At 48.8% G+C, this 25122-nt stretch overlaps 1 protein-coding gene across 1 annotated transcript in view; it reads right to left on the bottom strand.

The window, feature by feature from the left end:
- LOC129716291 (proteolipid protein DM beta) overlaps positions 1-24890 on the bottom strand; it is a 113345-nt gene extending 88455 nt beyond the window's left edge. The window contains exon 1 of the mRNA XM_055666162.1: positions 24449-24890. Coding sequence (XP_055522137.1) covers positions 24449-24485 — 37 coding nt within the window. The 5' untranslated portion in view covers positions 24486-24890. The remainder of the gene's footprint in view (positions 1-24448) is intronic.
- Between the last annotated feature and the right edge of the window lie 232 nt (positions 24891-25122).

The raw sequence follows: 25122 nt of genomic DNA, 5'->3' as shown, positions 1-25122 counted from the left end.
CAGAAGAGAAGTGCAGATGTGCAGAGTATTGTTTTGCTACCCTCTCAGGGGAGCGGGCCTCAGCTGCAGCCTGAGGTGGCATCGGGAATCTGTCCCTGGTGACTGAGACAGGGGTGGTACCCCATCGCACCATGGGTAACATCTCTAACAAGCATGGACTCCCGAGCATCAATCAGCCCTTCAACCCAGCTCAGCTCAGCCTAGCTGTGGCACTAACTAGTCACAATGCCATAAAGCACGGGAAGAGGCCCTTCGGCCCACCTTGCCCATGATGACTGGGCTAGTCTCATTTGCCTGCATTTGGCCCATATCTTCCTATCCATTCATGATATCTGTCCAAATCATCATTGCAGCAACTTCTACAGTTTCCTCCAGCAGCTCGTTCCATATACATAGAATATGGAACAGTACAGCACAGGAACAGGCCCTTCGGCCCACAAAGTTAGTGCCAAGCATGATGCCAAACCAAGTCTGTATGTGATCCATAGCCCTCCATTCCCTGCATATCCATATGCCTATCTAAACACCACTGTGGTATGTGCCTCCAGCACCAGCCCTGGCAGCAGTGTTCCTGGCCCCAACCACTACTCTGTGTAAAACACTTGCCTCACACAAATCCTTTCAACTTTATCCCTCTCACCTTAGAGCAATGTCCTCTACAGACTTGCCCCTGCGTACAAAGGTCAGTTCAGTTTATTGTCACGTGTAGCGAGCGAGGTACAGAGAAAAGCTTCTTGGTTGTACCTTTCCCCTGGGTTTCCTGTTGGCCACATCTGAGGGGTTTTAAGGTCGATGTGTAAACATTGAGCTAGACGTTGAGTGGATGTACGCTGGATTAACCACTGATTTGTCCTGGGAGTGACTGGGTTGTGAATATTGGAGGCAACCACTCCCAGGGGGCAGTGTTACTCCGTGATTACTAACGGCTCTGCTTTTGTTCAAAATCATCCGATGAGTGCGTTCCCTATAAATGTCGTATCCGGATCAAAATCAGCAAGGAATTGGGAAGGACCGCAGAATAAGTGGCATGAAGTGCTGACCAACCACAAGGGGCATGGGTAAAGTCAACCACGAGGGGCATGGGTAAGGTCAACCACGAGGGGCATGGGTAAGGTCAACCACAGGGGCCCCAGTGTAGAACATAGATCAGCCATGGTTGGATGCTGCAGTAGATACAATGGATCAAATGGCCAAATCCCACTCCTATGCCTTGTAGTCACAGAGCGATGGAGAGATGGAGTGATGGAGAGATGGAGAGATGGAGAGATGGAGAGAGGGAGAGATGGAGAGATAGAGAGAGAGATGGAGAGATGAGAGATGGAGAGATGGAGAGATGGAGTGATGGAGAGATGGAGTGATGGAGAGATGGAGATGGAGAGATGGAGTGATGGAGATGGATGGAGAGATGAGAGATGGAGAGATGGAGTGATGGAGAGATGGAGAGATGGAGGGATGGAGAGATGGAGTGATGGAGAGAGGGAGAGATGGAGAGAGGGAGAGATGGAGATGGAGAGATGGAGATGGATGGAGTGATGGAGAGATGGAGATGGAGAGATGGAGAGATGGAGTGATGGAGAGATGGAGATGGAGAGATGGAGAGATGGAGAGATGGAGAGATGGAGAGATGGAGAGGATGGAGATGGAGAGATGGAGAGATGGAGAGATGGAGAGATGGAGAGATGGAGAGATGGAGAGATGGAGAGATGGAGAGATGGAGAGATGGAGAGAGGGAGAGGGAGTGATGGAGAGATGGAGAGAGGGAGAGGAGAGATGGAGTGATGGAGTGATAGAGAGTGATGGAGTGATGGAGTGATGGAGAGATGGAGTGATGGAGTGATGGAGAGGGAGAGATGGAGAGAGGGAGAGATGGAGTGATGGAGTGATAGAATCATAGAATAATACCGTGCAGAAACTGGCCCTTCTGTCCAACTTGCCTCTAATGAGTAAAATACCCCATCTACACAAGCCCCACCTGCCAGCCCATCGCATCTACTCCACCATTCAATCATGGCTGATCTATATTTCCCCCTCAACCCCATTCTCCTGCCATCTCCCCATAACCCCCCCGGCACCCGCGCTGATCAAGCATCTATCTATCTGCAGCTTAAATGTTCCCATTGACTTGTGGCCTCCACAGCCCACTGTGGCAATGAATCCCACAGATTCACCACCCTCTGACTAAAGATGAGAGCGTGGCCAGGGTGCATGGGTCTCTGATGATTTGGGGGCAACGCCTCCTGTAGATCCCTTCAATAGGCAGTTAGGCCCCATTACCAGCATGTTATGTCTTTGAAGCGTGATGATACGGGCAGTAGTGTCACCACCGCTACTCCCCACAGCTTCATTCCTCCTGCTGCCCCAAAATCAAATGCTTTGTGCAGAGCATTGATGGCCCAGGAGAGGGCAGTGAAGAGCCACCCAGGATGGCGTGTGCTGGACTCAGGTGAGCAAGTGAGGCTGGGCTCAGGTGGGGCAATGACACGGGGGGGGGGGGGGGGCAGATGGGGGCTGGAACACAGGTGGGGTAAGTGGGCGTCCTTTTCAATAAATAGAGTGATACAGTGACAGAAAAACAGGCCCTTCACCCCAACATTACCACACACCGGCCAACATGTCCCATCTATACTAATCCCAAGTATCTGCCTTTGGCCCATATACCTCTAATGGATAAATCCCTATCCATGTACCTGTCTAACTATTTCTCAAAACGTTGGGATAGTCCCAGCCTCAACTCCCTCCTCTGGCAGCTTGTTCCATACACCCACCACCCTTTGTGTGAATATGTTACCCCTCAGATTCATATTAAATCTTTTCCCCTTCACCTTAAACCTATGTCCTCTGGTCCTCAATTCCCCTAGAGACTCTGTGCATCTACCCGATCTATCCCTCTTATGATTTTATACACCTCATCCTCCTGCGCTCCATGGAATAGAGACCCAGCCTACTCAACCCCTCCCTCTAGCTCACACCCTCTCATCCTGGTAAATCATCTCTGTACCCTTTCCAGCTTGACAACATCTTTCTGATAACATGGTGCCCAGAACTGAACATAATACTGTTAATGCGGCCTCACCAACGTCTTATACAACTGCAACATGACCTCCCAACTTCTCTACTCTGACTAATGAAGGCCAAAGTGCTAAAAGGCTTTTTAACCTTATCCACCTGTGATCCCACTTTCAACAAATGATGTACCAGGACTCTTTCTGTTCTACAACACTCCCCAAAGCCCTGCCATTCACTGTGTAGATTCTGCCCATGTTGATGCTCACATTCTGTGTATTAAATTCCATCAACCATTCCTCCGCCCACCTGGCCAATCGATCCACATCCTGCTGCAATCGTTCACAACCATCTTCACTATCTGCAAAACCACTCACTTTTGTATCATCTGCAAACTTGCTAATCTTGCCCTGTATGTTCTCATCCAAATCATTGATGTAGATGACAAACAGTAACGGGCCCAGCACTGAACCCTGAGGCACACACAGGCCTCCAGTCTGAGAAGCAACCTTCCACCATCACTCACTGCTTCCTTCCATGGAGCCAATTTTCTATCCATTCAGCTATCTCTCCTTGGATCCCATGCGATCTAACCTTCCAGATCAGCCTACCATGCAGAATGCCTTGCTAAAATGTCAAGTACCTTACTAAAATTGTTTGGGCATTTCCCAAAATATCTTTCTAAAGAATTGTAATAACATTTAAGGCCTTTAACGTTAACGAGTGACATTTTTATATGATAATTTTCCCTTCCGTATGCCTATGTTTCATACTACAAAGGATGTACATATTCCATCCAGCAATCTGGATTCAGAAATTCTCACTTTCCAAACATGGTTTATAGGTTGCATGGATAAAGTCAGTTTAGTTTATTGGCGTGTGTACCGAGGTACAGTGAAAAGCTGTTGTTGCGTGCTAACCAGTCAGCGAGTGCAAAATTGCCAAATGGAGGCAGGGATGAGGAACTTGAGTCGCAGAAACAGGCCCTTCAGCCCAATTTGCCTATGCTGATCACGATGCCCCATCTGTTAATCCCATGTTTGGCCCATATCCCACGAAACCTGTCCTATCCATGTACCCGTCCAAATGTCATTTAAATGCTGTCCTGGTCCCTGCCTCAACTACCTCCTCTGGCAGTTCATTTCATCCATCACCACCCTCCGTGCAAAAACATTGCCTCTCAGATTCCTATTAAATCTTTCCATCCTCAACGTAAACCCATGTCGCCTCTACCCTGCGTAAAAGACTCTGTGAATTCACGGGTGACGTGAATTATGTGAGATTACGGGGAGAAGGCAGGAGAATGGGGTTAGGAGGGAGAGATAGATCAGCCACGATTGAATGGTGAAGTAGACGATGGGCCGAATGGCCTAATTTTGCTCCTATCACTTATGACCTTATGACCTATAAGAACACCCCTCAGGAATGGAATCCCCATAAATGTCCAGCTAAATAGCCTCAGGGTGTCTGACTAGGGTGACCTGGGCTCTGTGCAGTAGCCCGAGTGTGGACCCCCCAAAAATCGTGCACACAATTATATAATTCACAATAACATCGCAACATCTAAACTCAATATGTGTAGGAAGGAACTGCAGATGCTGGTTTATACCAAAGATGGACACAGAGTGCTGGAGCAACTCGGCGGGTCAGGCAGCATCTGTGGAGAAAAAGGATGGGTGATGTTTCGGGTCATGCTCCTTCTTCACTCTAATGCACGGAGTCGGGGGATATGGGGAGAAGGCAGGAACGGGGTACTGATTGTGGATGATCAGCCATGATCACATTGAATGGCGGTGCTGGTTCGAAGGGCCGAATGGCCTACTCCCACGCCTATTTTCTATGCTTCTATGTTTCTATGTTTCAGACTCCAGAGATGCCGTCTGACCCACTGTGTTAATCAATTCTGATTTTCGGTACTGTCTGCGTGGAGCCTGCATGCTTTCCCTGCAACTGCTTCCATTTCCTCCCATATCCTAAAGACGTGTGGTTTGGTAAGTTAGTTGCCGTCCAGCGTGTAGGGAGTGATGGAATCTAAGGAGAATTGAAGAGAAGGCATGGGATTAGTGTAAAGGGGTGTTTGATGGTCAGTGTAGACTTGAGGAAGGATGTGCTGGCTCTGGAGAGGGTCCAGAGGAGGTTTACAAGAATGATCCCAGGAATCAGTGATGAGTGTTTGTTGGCACTGGGCCTGTACTCACTGGAGTTTAGAAGAATGAGGTGGGGCCTCGTTGAAACATACAGAATAGTGAAAGGCCTGGATAGAGTGGATGTGGAGAGGATGTTTCCACTAGTGGGAGAGTCTAGGACTGGAGGTCACAACCTCAGAATTAAAGGACGTTCCTTTAGGAAGGAGATGAGGAGGGATTTCTTTGAGTCAGAGGGCGGTGAATCTGTGGAATTCATTGCCACAGAAGGCTGTGGAGGCCATCAATGGATATATTTAAGGCAGAGATAGATAGATTCTTGAGAAACATCTGCGCAGTTACATTGGATGGGTCAGGTTTAGAGTGATATGGGCCAAATGGGTATGGGAAACGGGTGGCGAATCTGTGGAATATTTTGCCACAGAAGGATTTTTTAAGGCAGAGATAGATAGATTCTTGATTAGTACGGGTGTCAGAGGTTATGGGAAGGGCAGAAGAATGGGGTTAGGAGGGAGAGATAGATCAGGCATGATCTTGATGCCTCATTCTGCTCCTATCACATGCACTTGATGGGTTGAATGGCCTTTTTCTGTGCTGCCTGTCTCTGACTACATCAAGACACTGAATCATTGTAAATGAATGAATCAACCTTTGGCCTGCGTCAACTGTGCGGCTTGTAAAAGGTATTTAACTGGTGCTCTCAGGAAAGGTCAGAGTTATTAGAAATCCAGCCACATTCATCTTGGTAGTTCAAGGTAACAGCTCAACAACGACAAAGTCTAATGTAAACTGGCAGCGAGTTGTAAACAGTCATTCAAATCTCTTTGCTGCAATCCTATCACACGCATAGCCAGGTGCACAGTGCTGAGTGGACGAGCTGTGTAGGAAGCATCTGCACATGCTGGTTTACACGAGGATAGACACAGAGTGCTGGAGTAACTCAGCGGGTCAGGCAGCATCTGTGGAGAACATGGGTAGGTGACGTTTCACAGAGTGCTGGAATAACTCAGCGGGTCAGGCAGCATCTGTGGAGGAAAAGGATTAGGTGACGTTTCGGGTAGAGACCCATACAATATAACCATATAACCATATAACAATTACAGCACGGAAACAGGCCATCTCGACCCTCCTAGTCCGTGCCGAACACATATAATCTCCCCTAGTCCCATATACCTGCGCTCAGACCATAACCCTCCATTCCCTTCCCATCCATATAACTATCCAATTTATTTTTAAATGATAAAAACGAACCTGCCTCCACCACTTTCACTGGAAGCTCATTCCACACAGCTACCACTCTCTGAGTAAAGAAGTTCCCCCTCATGTTACCCCTAAACTTCAGTCCCTTAATTCTCAAGTCATGTCCCCTTGTTTGAATCTTCCCTACTCTCAGTGGGAAAAGCTTTTCCACGTCAACTCTGTCTATCCCTCTCATCATTTTAAAAACCTCTATCAAGTCCCCCCTTAACCTTCTGCGCTCCAAAGAATAAAGCCCTAACTTGTTCAACCTTTTTCTGTAACTTAGTTGCTGAAACCCAGGCAACATTCTAGTAAATCTTCTTCAGACTGAGTTAGGGGAGAGGGTAGCGAGAGATATAGATGGTGATGCAGAGAGATATTGGACAAATGAATGAATTGTGTGTTTGCTTCACTGGGGACCAATGTGATTGCAGTAGAATCCTTTGTAGTAAACAACATGGAGGTTTCAGATGCCGTGCAGGCTGCCGAGACTCTTCAGGCAAAGTGATTCAAATTATACACAACGCACTCGACACTCAATGAAATGATTTAATCCGTCTTGACAGACAGGCAGCAGTCTTCAAAGGATCAACTGTCAGGACTGATGCTTTAATCGCATGTTGTAAAAAAATAATTGGAAAATCATTTCTTTCCTCATCAGAGACACATGCATCACGGTTAATTGATACTGATTTCTCTCTCTCTCTCTCTCTTCTCTCTACTGATCTCTCTCTCTCTTCTCTCTCTCTCTCTCTCTCTCTCTCTCCCCCTCCCCCCCCCCCTCTCTCTCCTCTCCCTCTCTCCCCCCTCACTCTCCCTCTCTCCCCTTGTCTCTCTCTCCCCTCTCCCCCTCCCCCTCTCCCCCCCCCCCTCCGCCTCTCTCCTCTCTCCCCCTCCCTCTCTCTCTCTCCCTCTCTCTCTCCACTCCAGTCCATGGAGAGGGTCGATGAAACAAAGCAAGTTGACGGCAGCACTGTACATGGGTGTATTTACCAAGCCCGAGTGTGTGATCATTAGGAGGCAATGTAATGATAACCGGTGTAAAAGGGATTTCAATGATAGCGCAAGCTCTCCTTTTGGACTTGAATCCGGCATTTCGTGTCGACTCTGAGCGCTGCCTGCTGTTTACTAAGGGATGCGTGCCAGAAACTGCAGGCGATCGCCTGCCAACCACTAACTATGTAATAAAGGAGCATATTTCAAGGATGTAACACCTCCACAAGTTGCAAATCACATCGATACGCCCACGTGAATTTGTGACAATCGTCTTCCATTCCTTGCTGCACCCGGCGCCTGTTCATAAATTCATAAGGTCGTGATAGGAGCAGAATTAGGCCATTCGGCCCATCTAGTCTACTCCACCATTCAATCATGGCTGATCTATCTCTCCCTCCTAATCCCATTCTCCTGCCTTCTCCCCATAACCCCTGACACCCGCACTAATCAAGAATCTATCTCTGCCTTAAATGTATCCATTGACAGCCTCCACATTTGATTCTTACACATTAAGCTCCGTGTTATCGCTAATCAATGTTATTGCTGGAATTCTTCACTCGTAGGCGACAGCATGTCACATTTCAGAATGATATAGAGGACAATTGATCACTGACAATATTGTCGACAAGCAGCTATACGTCAGCCTGAAGTGTGAGTACATTCTACATACAGGCATTCACCTAGCCAATGTAAACAATACTGAAAGGTCGCTCCATCTACTTATGTTCACTGCCTGTAAGATGATTAGTGAGTGAGGGCGGCCACACATCACAACTTAGCAAGGGTCAGAGGATCACTCTGGCTCTGGGAGCTAACACGCACACACGCGCACACTCACACACACAGGGGATTAGACACAAACCCGTCTCCACAGGAGAAGAGAGAGAGACATCCCAGAACAAGTTCATTTCACTCTCACTCGCCTCATATGTTTCGCAACGTTTAAGAAACGTCTGCGCATTTCCATTAGGTCAGGGTTAGAGGGATATGGGCCAAATGAGTATGGGAAACGGGCAGTGAATCTGTGGGATTCTTTGCCACAGACGGCTGTGGAGGCCAAGTCAGTGGATATTTTTAAGGCCATGATTGACAGATTCTTGATTAGTGCGAGTGTCATGGGTTATGGGAAGAAGGCAGGAGAATGGGGTTAGGAGGGAGCGATAGATCAGCCATGATTGAATGGTGTAGTAGTCTTGATGGGCCGAATGGCCTAATTCTACTCCTATCACTTCTGAACAAATGCAGGCAGGTGGGACTAGTGTAGATGGGACTGGTTGGTGGGTGTGGGCAAGTTGGGCTGAAGGGCCTGTTTCCACACTGTATCACTTTATGACTAGTGTAGCTGGGCCATGTGGGTCGGTATGGGCTAGCTGGGCCGAAGGGCCTGTTTCCACGCTGTATCACTCTATGACTAAGTAGGATTGAGATTATTTCTTCATTCAAGCCTCTTTGCATAAAAACTTGACAGGGAAAAATCAGCGGTTTTTTTTGTCAAAAAGTCAATTTTCCCCAAGGAAAAAAAGCCGATAACGTGAATGTCCAGTGTTTTGAGGTGTAAATATCTCCTGAAGTTCATCTGTTTCTGGGACCAAGTTCGATCCTGACCTCAGATGCTATCTGTGTGGAGTTTGCATGTTCCTCCTGTGGCTGTGTGGGTTGCCTCCTGGGCCCCAATTTACTCCCTGGTCTGACTTGAGAGGCTAATTGACAATTGTCAGCTGCCCCTTCGAGTGGACAAGCAGCGAGGAAATCAAAGTGGAGTTAACGGAACAAGTGTTTGGGTCCTGGGGAAATAAGAAAGTTAGGAGTATTGTTGAAGTGTGCGTGTTGGTGGCCAGTTTGGATGTAGAGTGGTCTTCATCGCCCCTTCTGTGCTGTCTAAACTGCAGGAACTTAGTAGATTCCTCATGACACGACACTACTAGTATCAACACCATTGGATTTTACTGGCTTTACCTTGCACTAAACGTTATTCCCTGTACACTGTAAACGGCTCGATTGTAATCATGTATTGTCTTTCCGCTGACGGGTTAACACGCAACAAAAGCTTTTCACTGTACCTCAGTACACGTGACAATAAACTAAACTGAACTGGATAGCCTTCACCCAGCTGTCACCTGAAAAATGAAGAACCTTCCCCACAGCCAACATTGGACCATTGTGGGCTCCAGCTTTCCTTGATCATCATTGCTGGCTTTTGATTTGTCCTTTTGCATACTTTTCATTCATTTGTTCTTTTTACCTCTTTATATCGCTTTGTCTCCCTCGCCCCTGACTCTCAGTCTGAAGAAGGGTCTCAACACGAAACATAGCCTATTCCGTTTCTCCAGAGATGCTGCCTGACCCGCTGAGTTACTCCAGCACTCTGTGAAACATCACCTATCCGTGTTCTCCACAGATGTGGCCTGACCCGCTGAGTTACTCCAGCACTTTGTGAAATGTCACCTATCCATGTTGTCCACAGATGCTGCCTGACGCGCTGAGTTACTCCAGCACTCTGTGAAACGTCACCCATCCATGTTCTCCACAGATGCTGCCTGACCCGCTGAGTTACTCCAGCACTCTGTGAAATGTCACCTATCCATGTTCTCCACAGATGCTGCCTGACCCGCTGAGTTACTCCAGCACTCTGTGAAACGTCATCTATCCATGTTCTCCACAGATGCGCATTCAACAGAGTAAACATCCCGAGACACTTCACTAGGGGCTGAGTAAAGCCACAGCTGGCATGGGCTGAGAAGGAAATGTTTGAGAGGAGGCTTTAAGGCAGGTATTAGAAGAGGAGAGAGCATAGAAGATAGTAATGGGTTCAAGAAGGAACTGCTGGTGCTGGAAGATCGAAGGTACACAAAAATGCTGGAGAAACTCAGCTGGTGCAGCAGCATCTGTGGAGCAAAGGAAATAGGCGGTGTTTCGGGCCGAAACCCTTCTTCAGACTGATGGGGGGTGGGGGGGGAGAAGGAAGGAAAAACGGAGGAGGAGGAGCCTGAGGGCGGGGGGATGGGAGGAGACAGCTCGAGGGTTAAGGAAGGGGAGGAGACAGCAAGGGCTAGCAAAATTGGGAGAATTCAATGTTCATGCCATCCGGACACAAGCAACCCAGGCGGAATATGAGGTGCTGTTCCTCCAATTTCCGGTGTTGCTCACTCTGGCAATGGAGGAGACCCAGGACAGAGAGGTCGGATTGGGAATGGGATGGGGAGTTGAAGTGCTGAGCCACCGGGAGTTCAGGTAGGTTATTGCGGACTGAGCGGAGGTGTTCGGCGAAACGATCGCCCAACCTTCGCTTAGTCTCCCCGATGTAAATCAGCTGACACCTAGAGCAGCGGATGCAGTAGATGAGGTTGGAGGAGATACAGGTGAACCTTTGTCGCACCTGGAACGACTGCTTGGGTCTCCCCTCTCTCCCAATCCCCGCACTCGCAACAAGGGCAGAGTCCCCCTAGTCCTCACCTTTCACCCCACCAGCCGGCAAATACAACAAATAATCCTCCGCAATTTCCGCCACCTCCAACGTGACCCCACCATTCGCCACATCTTCCCATCTCCCCCCATGTCTGCCTTCCGCAAAGACCGCTCCCTCTGCAACTCCCTTGTCAATTCTTCCCTTCCCTCCCGTACCACCCCCTCCCCGGGCACTTTCCGTTGCAATCACAAGAAATGCAACACCTGTCCCTTCACCTCCCCCCTCGACTCCATTCAAGGACCCAAGCAGTCGTTCCAGGTGCGACAAAGGTTCACCTGTATCTCCTCCAACCTCATCTACTGCATCCGCTGCTCTAGATGTCAGCTGATTTACATCGGGGAGACTAAGCGGAGGTAGGGCGATCGTTTCGCCGAACACCTCCGCTCAGTCCGCAATAACCTACCTGAACTCCCGGTGGCTCAGCACTTCAACTCCCCCCCCCATTCCCAATCCGACCTCTCTGTCCTGGGTCTCCTCCATTGCCAGGGTGAGCAACACCGGAAATTGGAGGAACAGCACCTCATATTCCGCCTGGGTTGCTTGCGTCCGATGGCATGAACTTTGAATTCTCCCAAATTTGCTAGCCCTTGCTGTCTCCTCCCCTTCCTTAACCCTCGAGCTGTCTCCTCCCATCCCCCCGCCCTCGGGCTCCTCCTCCTCCCTTTTTCCTTCCTTCTCCCCCCCAACCCCCCATCAGTCTGAAGAAGGGTTTTGGCCCGAAACGTCACCCATTTCCTTCGCTCCATAGATGCTGCTGCACCCGCTGAGATTCTCCAGCATTTGTGTGTACCATAGAAGATAGTAACATTGTTTCCCCTTTCTCCCCTTGTTCCACCAGCACCACTGTCCTCCTGGTTAAATATTACTGATTTTATGCCTCGTTGTCACCTTCCCCTCAGCCAACAATGTACCGTTCTGTTTCCTTATCACCATCCGCTTTGATCTTTCGTTTTCACATCTTACCCTTCTATATCCCTAGTTTCTTCTCCCCTGACTCACAGTCTGAAGAAATGTCTTGAACCGAAATTCTTGCTTTGCTTCAGCACACAGAACATAGTAGGCATTTACTAAAAAACAGCTGAGACCAAGTCCACTCAGCCTGCACGTGATTCATGTCTCTCCATTCCCTGCGTGTCCACACTGATGGTGTGTGATGGTGAGTGGGGACAGGGAGCTGTGACTGTGTGTCTGGACTATTTCTGCACGTCCTCATTTCAACATATATTCAGTGTTCAATATTAAACAGTATTGAGGATAGAGGCATTTGTTGCCTCTACATACTTAGAACGCTCAGGAAATTCGCGTCTGCGTAGCAAATTTCATCTTCAAATTTGCTAATGTTACTTTGAACCCCTTCATCCAAATCATTGATGTATATTGTAAATAGCTGTGGTCCCAGCACTGAGCCTTGCGATACCCCACTACTCACTGCCTGCCATTCTGAAAGGGACCCGTTAATCCCTACTCTTTGTTTCCTGTCTGCCAACCAATTTTCTATCCATGTCAGCACTCTACCCCCAATACCATGTGCTCGCATTTTGCCCACTAATCTCCTATGTGGGACCTTATCAAATGCTTTCTGATAGTCCAAGTACACTACATCCACTGGCTCTCCTTCATCCATTTTACTTGTTACATCCTCAAAAAATTCCAGAAGATTAGTCAAGCATGATTTCCCCTTCGTAAATCCATGCGGACTCGGACCAATCCTGTTCCTGCTATCCAAATGTGTCGCTATTTCATCTTTTATAATTGACTCTAGCATCTTCCCCACCACGGTGTCAGGCTAATTGATCTATAATTCTCTGTTTTATCTCTCCTGCCTTTCTTAAAAAGTGGGATTACATTAGCTACCCTCCAATCCACAGGATCTGATCCTGAATCTATAGAACATTGGAAAATGATCACCAATCCATCCACAATTTCTAGAGCCACTGGGATGCAGACCATCAGGCCTTGACCCTGCATCACAGCACGGTTTGAGAACAGCTCCATCCCAGACCGCAAGAAATTGCAGTGAATTGTGGACGCAGCCCAGACCATCGCACAAACCAACCTTCCTTCCGTCGCCTCCATCCACACCTCACGCTGCCTCGGCAAGGCCAGCAGCATCATCAAGGACCAGTCACACCCTGGCCACTCCCTCTTCTCCCCTCTCCCATCGGGCAAGAGGTACAGAAGTGTGAAAATGCACACCTCCAGATTCAGGGACAGTTTCTTCCCAGCTGTTATCAGGCAACTGAACCATCCTACAACAACTAGAGAGCAGTGCGGAACTACTATCTACCTCATTGGAGACCCTCGGACTATCCTTGATCGGACTTTGCTGGCTTTACCTTGCACTAAACGTTACTCCCTTATCATGTATCTGTACACTGTGAACGGCTCGATTGTAATCATGTATTGTCTTTCCGCTGGCTGGTTTGCACGCAACAAAAGCTTGTCACTGTACCTCGGTACACGTGACAATAAACTAAACTAAACTAGACTATTTGGCAAGCGTGGAAGTGGTTTGGCAACTTATTGCTGAGCAGGTGCTGGCATTCTGGAGGCCAGACGACCTGATCCACAGCAACTGAGGATTTAGTACGTTTGCAGATGATACTCAGATTGGTGGATCTGTGGACTGTGAGGAAGGCGGTGAGGATACGGCTGGATAACTGGAACGTTGGCCAGAGAAATGGCCACTGGGTATTCTTTGGACCAATGTGAGGAGATACATTTGGGAGGTCAATTGTGAGAGGAATGTGTACAGTAAATGGCAGGACTCTGAAAAAGCATCCCCACAAAGTGCTGGAGTAACTCAGCGGGTCAGGCAGCATCTGTGGTGAAAATGCCCACTGAGTTACTCCAGCACTTTGTGTGTTTTGTAAACGTGCATCTACATGGGTGTAATAATAGCCAGGTGATTTAGACATTCGACATTTGCTCATCATCGTTTGCTGTCATCTCTTGTTTTTACCCTTCGACATCTCTAGTCACACTCTCCCCTGACTCTCAGTCTGATGAAGGGTCTCGGCCCTAAAAGGTCACCCATTCCTTCTCTCCAGAGATGCTGCCTGACCCGCTGAGTTACTCCAGCATTCTGTGAAACGTCACCTATCCATGTTCCCCACAGATGCTGCCTGACCCGCTGAGTTACTCCAGCACTCTGTGAAACGTCACCTATCCATGTTCTCCACAGATGCTGCCTGACCCGCTGAGTTACTCCAGCACTCTGTGTCTACCTTGGGTGATTTAGAGAGTTGCCCCCCTGTGTGTGTGTGTGTGTGTGTGTGTGTGTGGTGTGTGGGGGTGGGGTGGGGGGGGGGGGGGGGGGGGGGGGGGGGGGTGGGGGGGGGGGGGGGTGATGTGTGGGTCTGGCAGTACGTGGTGCATCAGACTGACAGGAGAGGAACAATTACCACTGATGTGATGCTAATAATCAGGGTGGCAGACTGCTCAGGCTGGAGATTTATTCCACTTAGCACCAAACACATTCCTTGTCATCGCAGATTGACAAAGGAACTGTTTAACATAAATCAATGCTATGCAGCAAAGGAAAGATGCAGCAGCAACTGAATATTAAAGCCATCCTTTCTTGAGAATGACAGAAGGCGTGAGGAGATTGTCAGAGACACACGGCTCCAATGCGTGTCGCGCTTCCTCCTCCGGCTCGCTGGCAGTGGCCATGCTTTGATCACGACACAAATGCGGGCTGTTGTCACGGCAACAGCGCATACCAAGTGCTGCCATGCACAAACTGCTGCTATTTGCATTCGCTGCAAAACAGCCGTTCAGACAAAGGTTGCAAATACTTGCACAGCTCAGCGGATTGAAATGCGACGTTTACAATGCATGCCCTTTTCCTGCACCAATGCAGCAGAAACTCACATCTAGTCAATTTGTACCCAGCTCTTTACATTAAATGGAGCTGTTCTGTCCATTCTATGTTTCCTCATCATCGTCTACTTTGATCTGTCACCTTATTCTTCCATATCTCTGGACTCCCTCTCTCAATAGACAATAGACAACAGGTGCAGGAGTAGTCCATTTGGCCCTTCGAGCCAGTACCGCCATTCAATGTGATCATGGCTGATCATCCAACTCAGTATCCTGTACCTGCCTTCTCTCCATACCCCCTGAACCCTTTAGCCACAAGGGCTACATCTAAATATAGCCAATGAACTGGCCTCAACTACCTTCTGTGGCAGGGAGTTTCAGAGATTTACGACTAGCTGTGTGAAAAATGTTTTTTTCATCTCGGTCCTAAAGGATTTCCCCTTTATCCAGAACAAAGGGTCACAGTTTAAGGATAAGGGGGAAATCTTTCAGGACCAAGATGAGGAAAACATTTTTCACACAGAGAGTGGTGAATCTCTGGAATTCTCTGCTACAGAAGATAGTTGAGGCCAGTTCATTGGCTATATTTAAGAGGGAGTTAGATATGGCCCTTGTGGCTAAAGGGATCGGGGGGTATGGAGAGAAGGCAGGTACAGGATACCGAGTTGGATGATCAGCGATGATCATATTGAATGGCGGTGCAGGCTCGAAGGGCCGAATGGCCTACTCCTGCACCTATTTTCTATGTTTCTATCCTTAAACTGTGACACCTTGTCCTGGACTTCCCCAACATCGGGAACAATCTTCCTGCATCTAGCCTGTTCAACCCCTTAAGAATTTTGTAAGTTTCTATAATCTTCTAAATTCTAGCGAGTACAAGCCGAATCTTTCTTAATATGAAAGTCCTGCCATCCCAGGAATCAGTCTGGTGAACCTTCTCTGCACTCCATCTATGGCAAGAATGTCTTTTCTCAGATTAGGAGACCAAAACTGTACGCAATACTCCAGGTGTGGTCTCACCAAGACCCTGTAGAACTGCAGTAGAACCTTCCTGCTCCTATACTCAAATCCTTTTGCTATGAATGCTAACACACCATTCGCTTTCTTCACTGCCTGCTGCACCTGCATGCCTATTTTCAATGACTGGTGTATCATGACACCAAGGTCTCGTTGCATCTCCCATTTTCCTAATTGGCCACCATTTAGATAATAGTCTACTTTCCTGTTTTTGCCACCAAAGTGGATAACCTCACATTTAACTGCCTGACCCGCTGAGTTACTCCTGCACTCTGTGAAACGTCACCTATCCATGTTCTCCACAGATGCTGCCTGACCTGCTGAGTTACTCCAGCACTCTGTGAAACGCACTCTGTGAAACGTCACTATCCATGTTCTCCACAGATGCTGCCTGACCCGCTGAGTTACTCCAGCACTCTGTGAAACGTCACCTATCCATGTTCTCCATGGATGCTGCGTGACCCGCTGAGTTGTGTCTTTTTTTGTAAAGGAGCATCTGCATTTCCTCATTTCAACATATTTTCAATGTTCAATCTTAAACAGCGTTGAGATTATAAAATTCACAGGTTGCATTTACTGGGCAAATGTAACATGTACGTGGCTTTGGCAACTTTGAGCTGAGCAGGTGCAGGCATTCTGGAGACCAGACGACCTGATCCACAGCAACTGAGGGTTTATTACGTTTGCCGACGATACTCAGTTTGGTGGATCTGTGGACGGTGATGAAGGCGGTCAGCGTGAGGATACGGCTGGATAAAGATCAACTGGAACATTGGCCAGAGAATTGACCACTGGGGTTTATTAGAACCAGTGTGAGGAGACCAGGACCAGACACAGAATTAAAGCATGTTCCTTTCGGAAGGAGATGAGGAGGAATTTCTTCAGTCAGAGGGTGGTGAATCTGTGGAATTCATTGCCACAGACGGCTGTGGAGACCATCAATGGATATATATAAGGCAGAGATTGACAGATTGTTGATTAGTGCGGGTGTCAGGGGTTATGGAGAGAAGGCAGGAGAATGGGGATGAGAGGGGGAGATAGATCAGCCATGATTGAATGGCAGAGTAGACTTGATGGGCCGAATGGCCTAATTCTGCTCCTATAAATTTTGAATTTATGAGGTGACATATTTTGGGAGGTCAATTGTGAAAGGAACATGCACAGTAAATGACAGGACATGTATCGTAATCATGTATTGTCTTTCTGCTGACAGGATAGCAGGCAATCAAGGCTTTTCACTGTACCTCAGTACATGTGACAATAAACTAAACTCCAATCCCGTGAGGTCTTTCCTCTCTGTGTGCTGCCCGTATCTCACCACATTGCTGCCGCTCCTGTTACACTGCAGCCTACTAGCTGGCCTGGTCCTTGGCTGAGAGACATTAACGATGGCAGGAATGAGACCCAGCCCCCAGCAACTTGCTTAGCTGACTGCTGCTGGAACAGTGCGGCCAAGTGGAGAACGATGGCCTACTCTGGGCAAGCAGCAGGTTTGTGGGCATTTGTTTAGTGTTGTCCCCCATTATGATCCCTCAATGATGCCCTGAACATCAATCGCCAATCAGTAATTCCAAACATACCATGTAGGAAGGAACTGCAGGTGCTGCTTTACACCGAAGATAGACACAAAGTGTTGGAGTAACTCAGCGGGTCAGGAAGCAAATCTGGAGAGCACCCTTTTCAACCGTAACATCAGCTATTCCTTCTCTCCACAGCTGCTGCCTGACCCGCTGAGTTAGTCCAGCACTCTGTGAAACGTCACATATCCATGTTCTCCACAGATGCTGCCTGACCCGCTGAGTTACTCCAGCACTCTGTGAAACGTCACCTATCCATGTTCCCCTCAGATGCTGCCTGACCCGCTGAGTTACTCCAGCACTCTGTGAAACGTCACCTATCCATGTTCTCCAAATGTCTGAGTTACTCCCATGCTCTGCCTGACAGCTGCTGCCTGACCCGCTGAGTTACTCCAGCACTCTGTGAAACGTCACCTATCCATGTTCCCCACAGATGCTGCCTGACCTGCTGAGTTACTCCAGCACTCTGTGAAACGTCACCTATCCATGTTCTCCACAGATGCTGCCTGACCCGCTGAGTTACTCCAGCACTCTGTGAAACGTCACCTATCCATGTTCCCCACACATGCTGCCTGACCCGCTGAGTTACTCCAGCACTTTCTTGCCACCGTCATTCCAAAGACACTGCAACATTTGGACAGGTACATGGATAGAACATTTAGAGGGAATGGGCCAAACATGGCTAGGTGAGACTAGTGTAGCTGGGACACATTGGCCAGTGTGGGCAAGTTGGGCTGAAGGGCCTGTTTCCACACTATAAGACTCTATAACTAGGGTTGTGCCAATTTGTTGCACATTGTCAAGAGAGTTTACTGCACTGATCCAGCTGTTCCAGCAATAGTTTTTTGCTCGGTATTTCTGTCAGGCCTGACTTTGATTCTATGCCACAGGGAACAAAGCCTTGTGTCTTTAAGCATTTCCGGTCCCTAGAAATGGCCTCTTTTATTACAAATGACATTACATTACAGATAATAATGCTGTGTATTCCTTCTGCAAAGTTTCTCTGAGAGGAACATCGCTGATCAGTTTGCTGTGAAATACTGCAGCCATAGTTGCTGTTATTCTCGTACATCCTTGCTACAGCGCGGAAACAGGCGCGTCGGCCCACCAAGTCCACGCCAACCAGCGATCGCCCCGTACGCTAGCACTATCCTACACATCTGTTCTCCACAGATGCTGCCTGACCCGCTGAGTTACTCCAGCACTCTGTGATAGATCAGCCATGATTGAATGGCAGAGTAGACTTGATGGGCCGAATGGCGTAATGCTGCTCCTGTGACTTGCGAAACTTAGAAAAACATTTGCACTTTTAACAAAATATTCCATACACTATGATTTGCAGAAGGACACGAGTCATAATTATTCATCATAATTAAAGTCTCAGCCAGAATTAAAACATATAATGGAAACGGTGTTTAAGTCTCAGTGCAACAGGTCCACTGGTCTCTGGTGGGACACACAAGGCAAGAACAATCCCAACTACATCAAACACAATCGTCGATGTTAAACCCCTCTGGGCCACAGTCACTTACAGACCTGTTGCATTTCCAGGACCACCCTACTATACCGCGAGAAATCTTCCACTACAACAGTGGAGTCACAGAGTCATGGAAACTGGCCCTTCGGCCCAACTTGCCCACACCGGTCAACATGTCCCAGCTACACTAGTCCCCCCTGCCTGCATTTGGTCCATCTCCCCCAAAACCTGTCCTATCCATGTACCTGCCTAAATGTCTCTTAAACGTTGGGGATAGTCCCAGCCTCAACTACCTCCCCTGGCGGCTTGTTCCATACACCCACCGCCCTTTGTGTGAAAAAGTTGCCACTATTATATATTTCCCCCCTCACCTTAAACCAATGTCCTCTGGTTCTCGATCCCACGTCTCTGGGAAAGAGACTGTGTGCATCTACCTGATCTATTCCCCTCATGCAGGAAGGGCAGAGAGTAAAGCTTTGTGTTGGACCTGCATATGCCCACACTACAGGTCTGTCAGAAACGGAGCAAACTCACACCCAACTACTGCAAGGATGTCACTAAGTTGGAGAGGGTTTCAGTTCAGGTTTATAGTTATCATGTGTACCGCAGCCCGTCCGCGTTTTTATTATTTTTTGTCTATGTTTCTATGTAGTTTTTGTATTCCCCTCATGCAGGAAGGGCAGAGAGTAAAGCTTTGTGTTGGACCTGCATATGCCCACACTACAGGTCTGTCAGAAACGGAGCAAACTCACACCCAACTACTGCAAGGATGTCACTAAGTTGGAGAGGGTTTCAGTTCAGGTTTATAGTTATCATGTGTACCGAGGTACAGTGAAAAGCATTGTTTTTGTCATCGGATAGCAGTGGGACTTTCTGGTCAGCACCGCTATCCAATCAGATCAGATGTACCACACATAAACACAATCACTTCAAACTCCAGTCCAACAGGTGGAGCAAAGGGGAAGATACAGAGTGCAGAATATAGTTCTCAGCGTTGTAGCGCATCAGTTCCACAGACAAAGTCCAATGTCCGCAATGGGGTAGAGGTGAATCGGACAGTACCCTAGCTTATGGAAGGGCCGTTCAGAAGCCTGATTATAGATGTCATCTTGGTTCATAGACGAGTTATAGGGAGGGGTTACACCTGAAAACCCGCCCCTCACCCCACACCCATATACTCAATGCCCCTAACAATGAAGTCAAACATACCGCAGCCACCTTTACCACCCTATCTACCTGTTCTACCACCTTCAGTGAGCTATGAAGATGGACTCCAAGATCCCTCTGCACATCAATGCTGTTAAGGGTCTTGCCATTAACTATCGACATTCCCCTTACATTCAACCTCCCAAAGTGTGCGACACCTCACACCTGCTCAGGTTAAACTCCATCTGCCATTTCTCGGCCCATTTCAACAGCAGCGCTGTATCCTGATGTATCTTCTGACAGCCTTCCTCACTGTCTGCAACTCTTCCAATTGTGGTGTAGTCTGCAATACACACGCATACGCATGCAGACACATACACATGCACACGCGCACGCACACACTCAGCCACACACACACAGACAAACACACATACAGACACACACACACATACCTAGACACACACTCATGCACACACACACACAGACAGACACACACATATACACAGACACACACTCACGCACACGCACACAGACAAACACACACAGACAGGCACACACAACCCAGTACACACTGTGCATCTATACTATCTATTCCCACTTCCCAGACCAGCAAACGTGACAATACAACTGTGACCCACCAATGATCAGAAATTGGACATGTCTGTGACCAACACTTCATTTGCCACTAAATTAAACAACATATTCTTTACAACAGAGCCGTAGTGCCAGGGTGACTGTGCCAGGGCTGGAGTCACATACAGGGAAGATCAGTTCAGGATAACACCTCCTCCTGGAGTGGGCAAATGTCAACCAGCAATCCATCAGTTTCTGGTCACCACTGCTAATCAAGGCTTTAACTCCAGACTCTTCATTCTAAACCACTTGTCATGTTGGTCTTTGACTCCACCCTAGTGTTAATGTTGTGTTCATAATCCAATTTTGTAACCAGTGTCTCATTTACATCCCATCAAAAACACAATCTCAGTGTGGAGTTTAGGTGAAAATTAATGATTGATTTTATTAAATAAACACTTAGCAAGTTCAGTGATAATGGAAAGGTTCATGGAACGTGTTTGATGAGTATTTGATGAATCTAACCGGCAGTTGTAACAGAACAAAGATCTAATCAGAGCACTAATGTATGTTAGACGAAGGTAGACACAAAATGCTGGAGTAACTCAGCGGGACAGGCAGCATCTCTGGAGAGAAGGAATGGGTAACGATTCGGGTCGGGACCCTTCTTCAGACTGAGAGTCAAGGGAGAGGGAGACACAGAGATAAGGAAGGGCAAAGTGTGAAATCGAGAGATTAAAGGGGATGATGATCAAAGACAATGTAGAATGGATCATTGTTAGATCACCACCTATCATATGGGGAGAAGGCAGGAACGGGATACTGATTGGGAATGATCAGCCATCATCACATTGAATGGTGGTGCTGGCTCAAAGGGCTGAATGGCCTACTCCTGCACCTATTGTCTAATGTCTATTGAGACTGGCCCTCCAATCTGGACGGCCATTCAGTGTACCCACCCATCCCATGAACATAGCCATTCTTGATAGGTGACCAGTCTGTGAAAGTCACTGTGTGTACACAACCATTCTTTGCCCATGTGGCCACTCGGTGTACACGGCCATGGTTTGTGGAGAGAGGCCTGTGAGCAGTTCCTTATCACTTGAAGAAATGACTGTCCACTGACAGGTCTGGCAGCCGATTCTCTTCTGAACGGAGCATAGACACAGAGTGTTGGAGTAACTCAGCGGGTCAGGCAGCATCTGTTGTGGGGGGGAGACCAGTGTAGTTCCCCTCCTGTGTTCATTGTCCACCAATAACCCCGGCCTCACACAAACCCCGTCCCTTCCCAAGCCGCTAATGAGAGGAAATCATCTCAGACCAAACACCGACCTGTTCAATTGAAGGGAGCACAGGGACTGGGCTGACACATACACGGAGCTGACTGACAGCTGCTCGACTTTAATTCACTGTTGGTGCGGGACAGACGCATTAGTCAAGATCATGAATGTGTGTTTTATCAAACCCATGTTTCTTTGATGCTGTGTGTAATGGGCGGGAGAGGCTGTGGTTGGCTGGATAGATGATGGATAGCAACAAGCACTCGCATCCGGTGTCCGCTCACATTAAATAAATATATATTTACACGCGTTTTAAACAAAATGACTGCAAATGTATATCCGACCCTGACTCAAAATGGCAGCAGCTGCTGCAGCGGCGATCTCTCGCCGATCCGTGTCCGCAATCTGCCTTGTGTACAAGTAGCTCCGTGTCCCGTAGCTCACGGCCACGCACCCGGACCCAGAGCAGACCAGACCGGCCGCCCAGATCAGACCAGACCACTCCCGGACCAGACCAGACCACTCCCAGACCAGACCAGACCACTCCCAGACCAGACCAGACCACTCCCAGACCAGACCAGACCCGGCCGCCACAAGCCCAGACCTGGTCGAAGCGCAAAGTGTGAGAAGGAGGTGAACCCGGACGGCGAGTTGTCGACCTGTTCTGCAATAGAGAGACGGGAACGGTGCCCGGAGCAGAACCCGTTCCCCAATTCCCAAATAATCCCAATGTCCCCAATGTCCCATCTCCCCAATGTCCATCTCCCCAATGTCCCCAATGTCCATTTCCCCAATTTCCATCCCCCCAATGTCCATCCCCCCAATGTCCATCCCCCCAATGTCCATCTCCCCAATGTCCATCTCCCCCAATGTCCATCTTCCCAATGTCCCCAATGTCCCAATGTCCATCTCCCCAATGTCCATCTCAATGTCCCCAATGTCCATCTCCCCAATGTCCCCAATGTCCATCTCCCCAATGTCCATCTCCCCAATGTCCCCAATGTCTGGCTCCCCAATGTCCATCTCCCCAATGTCCAGCCGCCTCTGCTCACCCAAACCAAGGACAACTTCAATTCTAAGAATGAGATACAGTGCAGAGATAGATTGATACAAAGTAGCAAACACACAGCAGCTGATTTGGGAAATTGGTTAATGTGCATAAATTTATATATATATATTCACATGCGTGTGTGCGTGTGTGTGCATGTGACAGTGTGGGTGTGACAGTGTGTGTGTGCGTGACAGTGTGTGTTTGCGTGTGACAGTGTGTGTGTGCGTGTGACTGTGTGCGTGTGTGAGTGTGCACGTGTGTGTGTGTGAGAGTACGAGTGTGTGTGTGTGAGTGTGTACGAATGTTTGTGTGTGAGCATGTACAAGTGTGTGAAAGTGTGTGTGTATGTGTGTGTGTGTGTGTGAATGTGTATGAGTGTGTGTGTGTGTGAGTGTACGAGTGTATGAGTGTGTGTGTGTGTGAGTGTACGAGTGTGTGTGTGTTAGTGTGTACGAATGTGCATGTGTGAACATGTACAAGTGTGTGAAAGTGTGTGTATGTGTGTGTGTGTGTGTGAACGTGTACGCGTGTGTGTTCGCGTGATACATGTACATACATGTGAATCTACTGCAGGAACTACACGGCCAGGTATACACATCCAATGCCCAGGTGTCCGTGTGAACAGTGTGTTGAGGGAGTGACACGGGCAGGGTTGTGTGCAGGGATGTTACATCAACCCCGTGGGATCAAGGGTGAGATGCTGGTGATGTGTGCAGGTGGGAACACCAGATATGTGTCAACACAAGCACATCACGTGGGCAGAGGAAGATGCAGCCAGCGGCAAGATCTATCTATCCACCCACTCGGTGCCCTGTGGATCTATCACACAGCTCCGTAATGGCGACACACTCACACACACACTCACACACACACACACTCACATATATATATATATACGCACACACATATACACCCACCCCCCACACACACCCCCACACAATTCACCCCTACACAAAAACACTCACTCACACATACACACTCTTACCCCCACACACACCACTCCTACACACACAGACAATCGGCACCATCATGAAACGCCCACTCTCCCCTTTACTCGCCCACACATGTACACGTATGTACAATGCCCGCGCCCACACATGTACACGTATGTACAGTGCCCGCGCCCACACATGTACATGTATGTACAGTGCCCGCGCCCACACATGTACATGCATGTACAGTGTCCGCGCCCACACATGTACATGTATGTACAGTGCCGCGCCCACACATATGTACAGTGCCCGCGCCCACACATGTACATGTATGTACAGTGCCCGCGCCCACACATGTACATGTATGTACAGTGCCCGCGCCCACACATGTACACGTATGTACAGTGCCCGCGCCCACACATGTACATGCATGTACAGTGCCCGCGCCCACACATGTACACGTATGTACAGTGCCCGCGCCCACATACAGTATGCGCTATCTGTGCACCCACCCACACACAATGGGCATGTATTTGGTCCACATGCGCCCACACATGCCTACACTCATTGTCGTGTACACACACGGACACACATATGGACACGGGCTTCGCTCCCAGGGCGGGAGAAGCGACCAGCACAAAATCACAGCCCGGACTGAGTAATAAAGGCGTGTGTTTCACTGCCGAGCCCCGCTGACAAAGTGGTGGTGTAAATGTGTACAATACCTCTCTGGCTCTGTCCTTCGTCCATGGTCTCCTCCATCGTTCACTCAGTCGCTCGCTGTCCCACAGCCGCCGCTTCACACAAAAGCTTCACACACAAGCACGGGGAGAGGACACGGAGAGAGAGGCTGGTGGTGTGGACAGATCCCGGCGGCGTGGACAGATCCCGGCGTGGCGCTAGCTCGCTCGCTGCCTCTCTGTCTCTCTCCCTCTCTGTCTCTCTCCCTCTCTGTCTCTCTCGCCTCTCTCTGTCTCTGCCCTCGCGTCCGCCTGCAGATTGCTTGTCAAGTCCAATTTCATTCACGCTCCCTCTCAGCGCTGACCATTGTCTCGGCTACAGAGCATCAATAGAACTGCCTGGGTTCAGCGACCAGAGGAACTCCACAACCTCCTGCACGGAGCAAATAGACAGTGATGGCAACGCGCGGGGGCTGCGCAATGTGGACGCCGGGGGCTCTGATACAAACACGCGTGCGGGAGGGGAGTGAGAGGAGAGGAGGGGTGGGAGAGGGAGGGGAGGGAGAGGAGAGGAGGGGAGGGGGGAGTGAATCATAGAAAAAAAGGTGCAGGAGTCGGCCATTCGGCCCTACGAGCCAGCACCGCCATTCAACATGTTCATGTCTGATCATTCCCAATCAGTACCCCGTTCCTGCCTTCTCCCCATATCCCTTGATTCC

Source organism: Leucoraja erinacea, unplaced genomic scaffold (assembly GCF_028641065.1).
Source record: "Leucoraja erinacea ecotype New England unplaced genomic scaffold, Leri_hhj_1 Leri_203S, whole genome shotgun sequence".
NCBI lineage: Eukaryota > Metazoa > Chordata > Chondrichthyes > Rajiformes > Rajidae > Leucoraja > Leucoraja erinaceus.
This window is presented reverse-complemented; position numbering and strand designations above follow the sequence as displayed.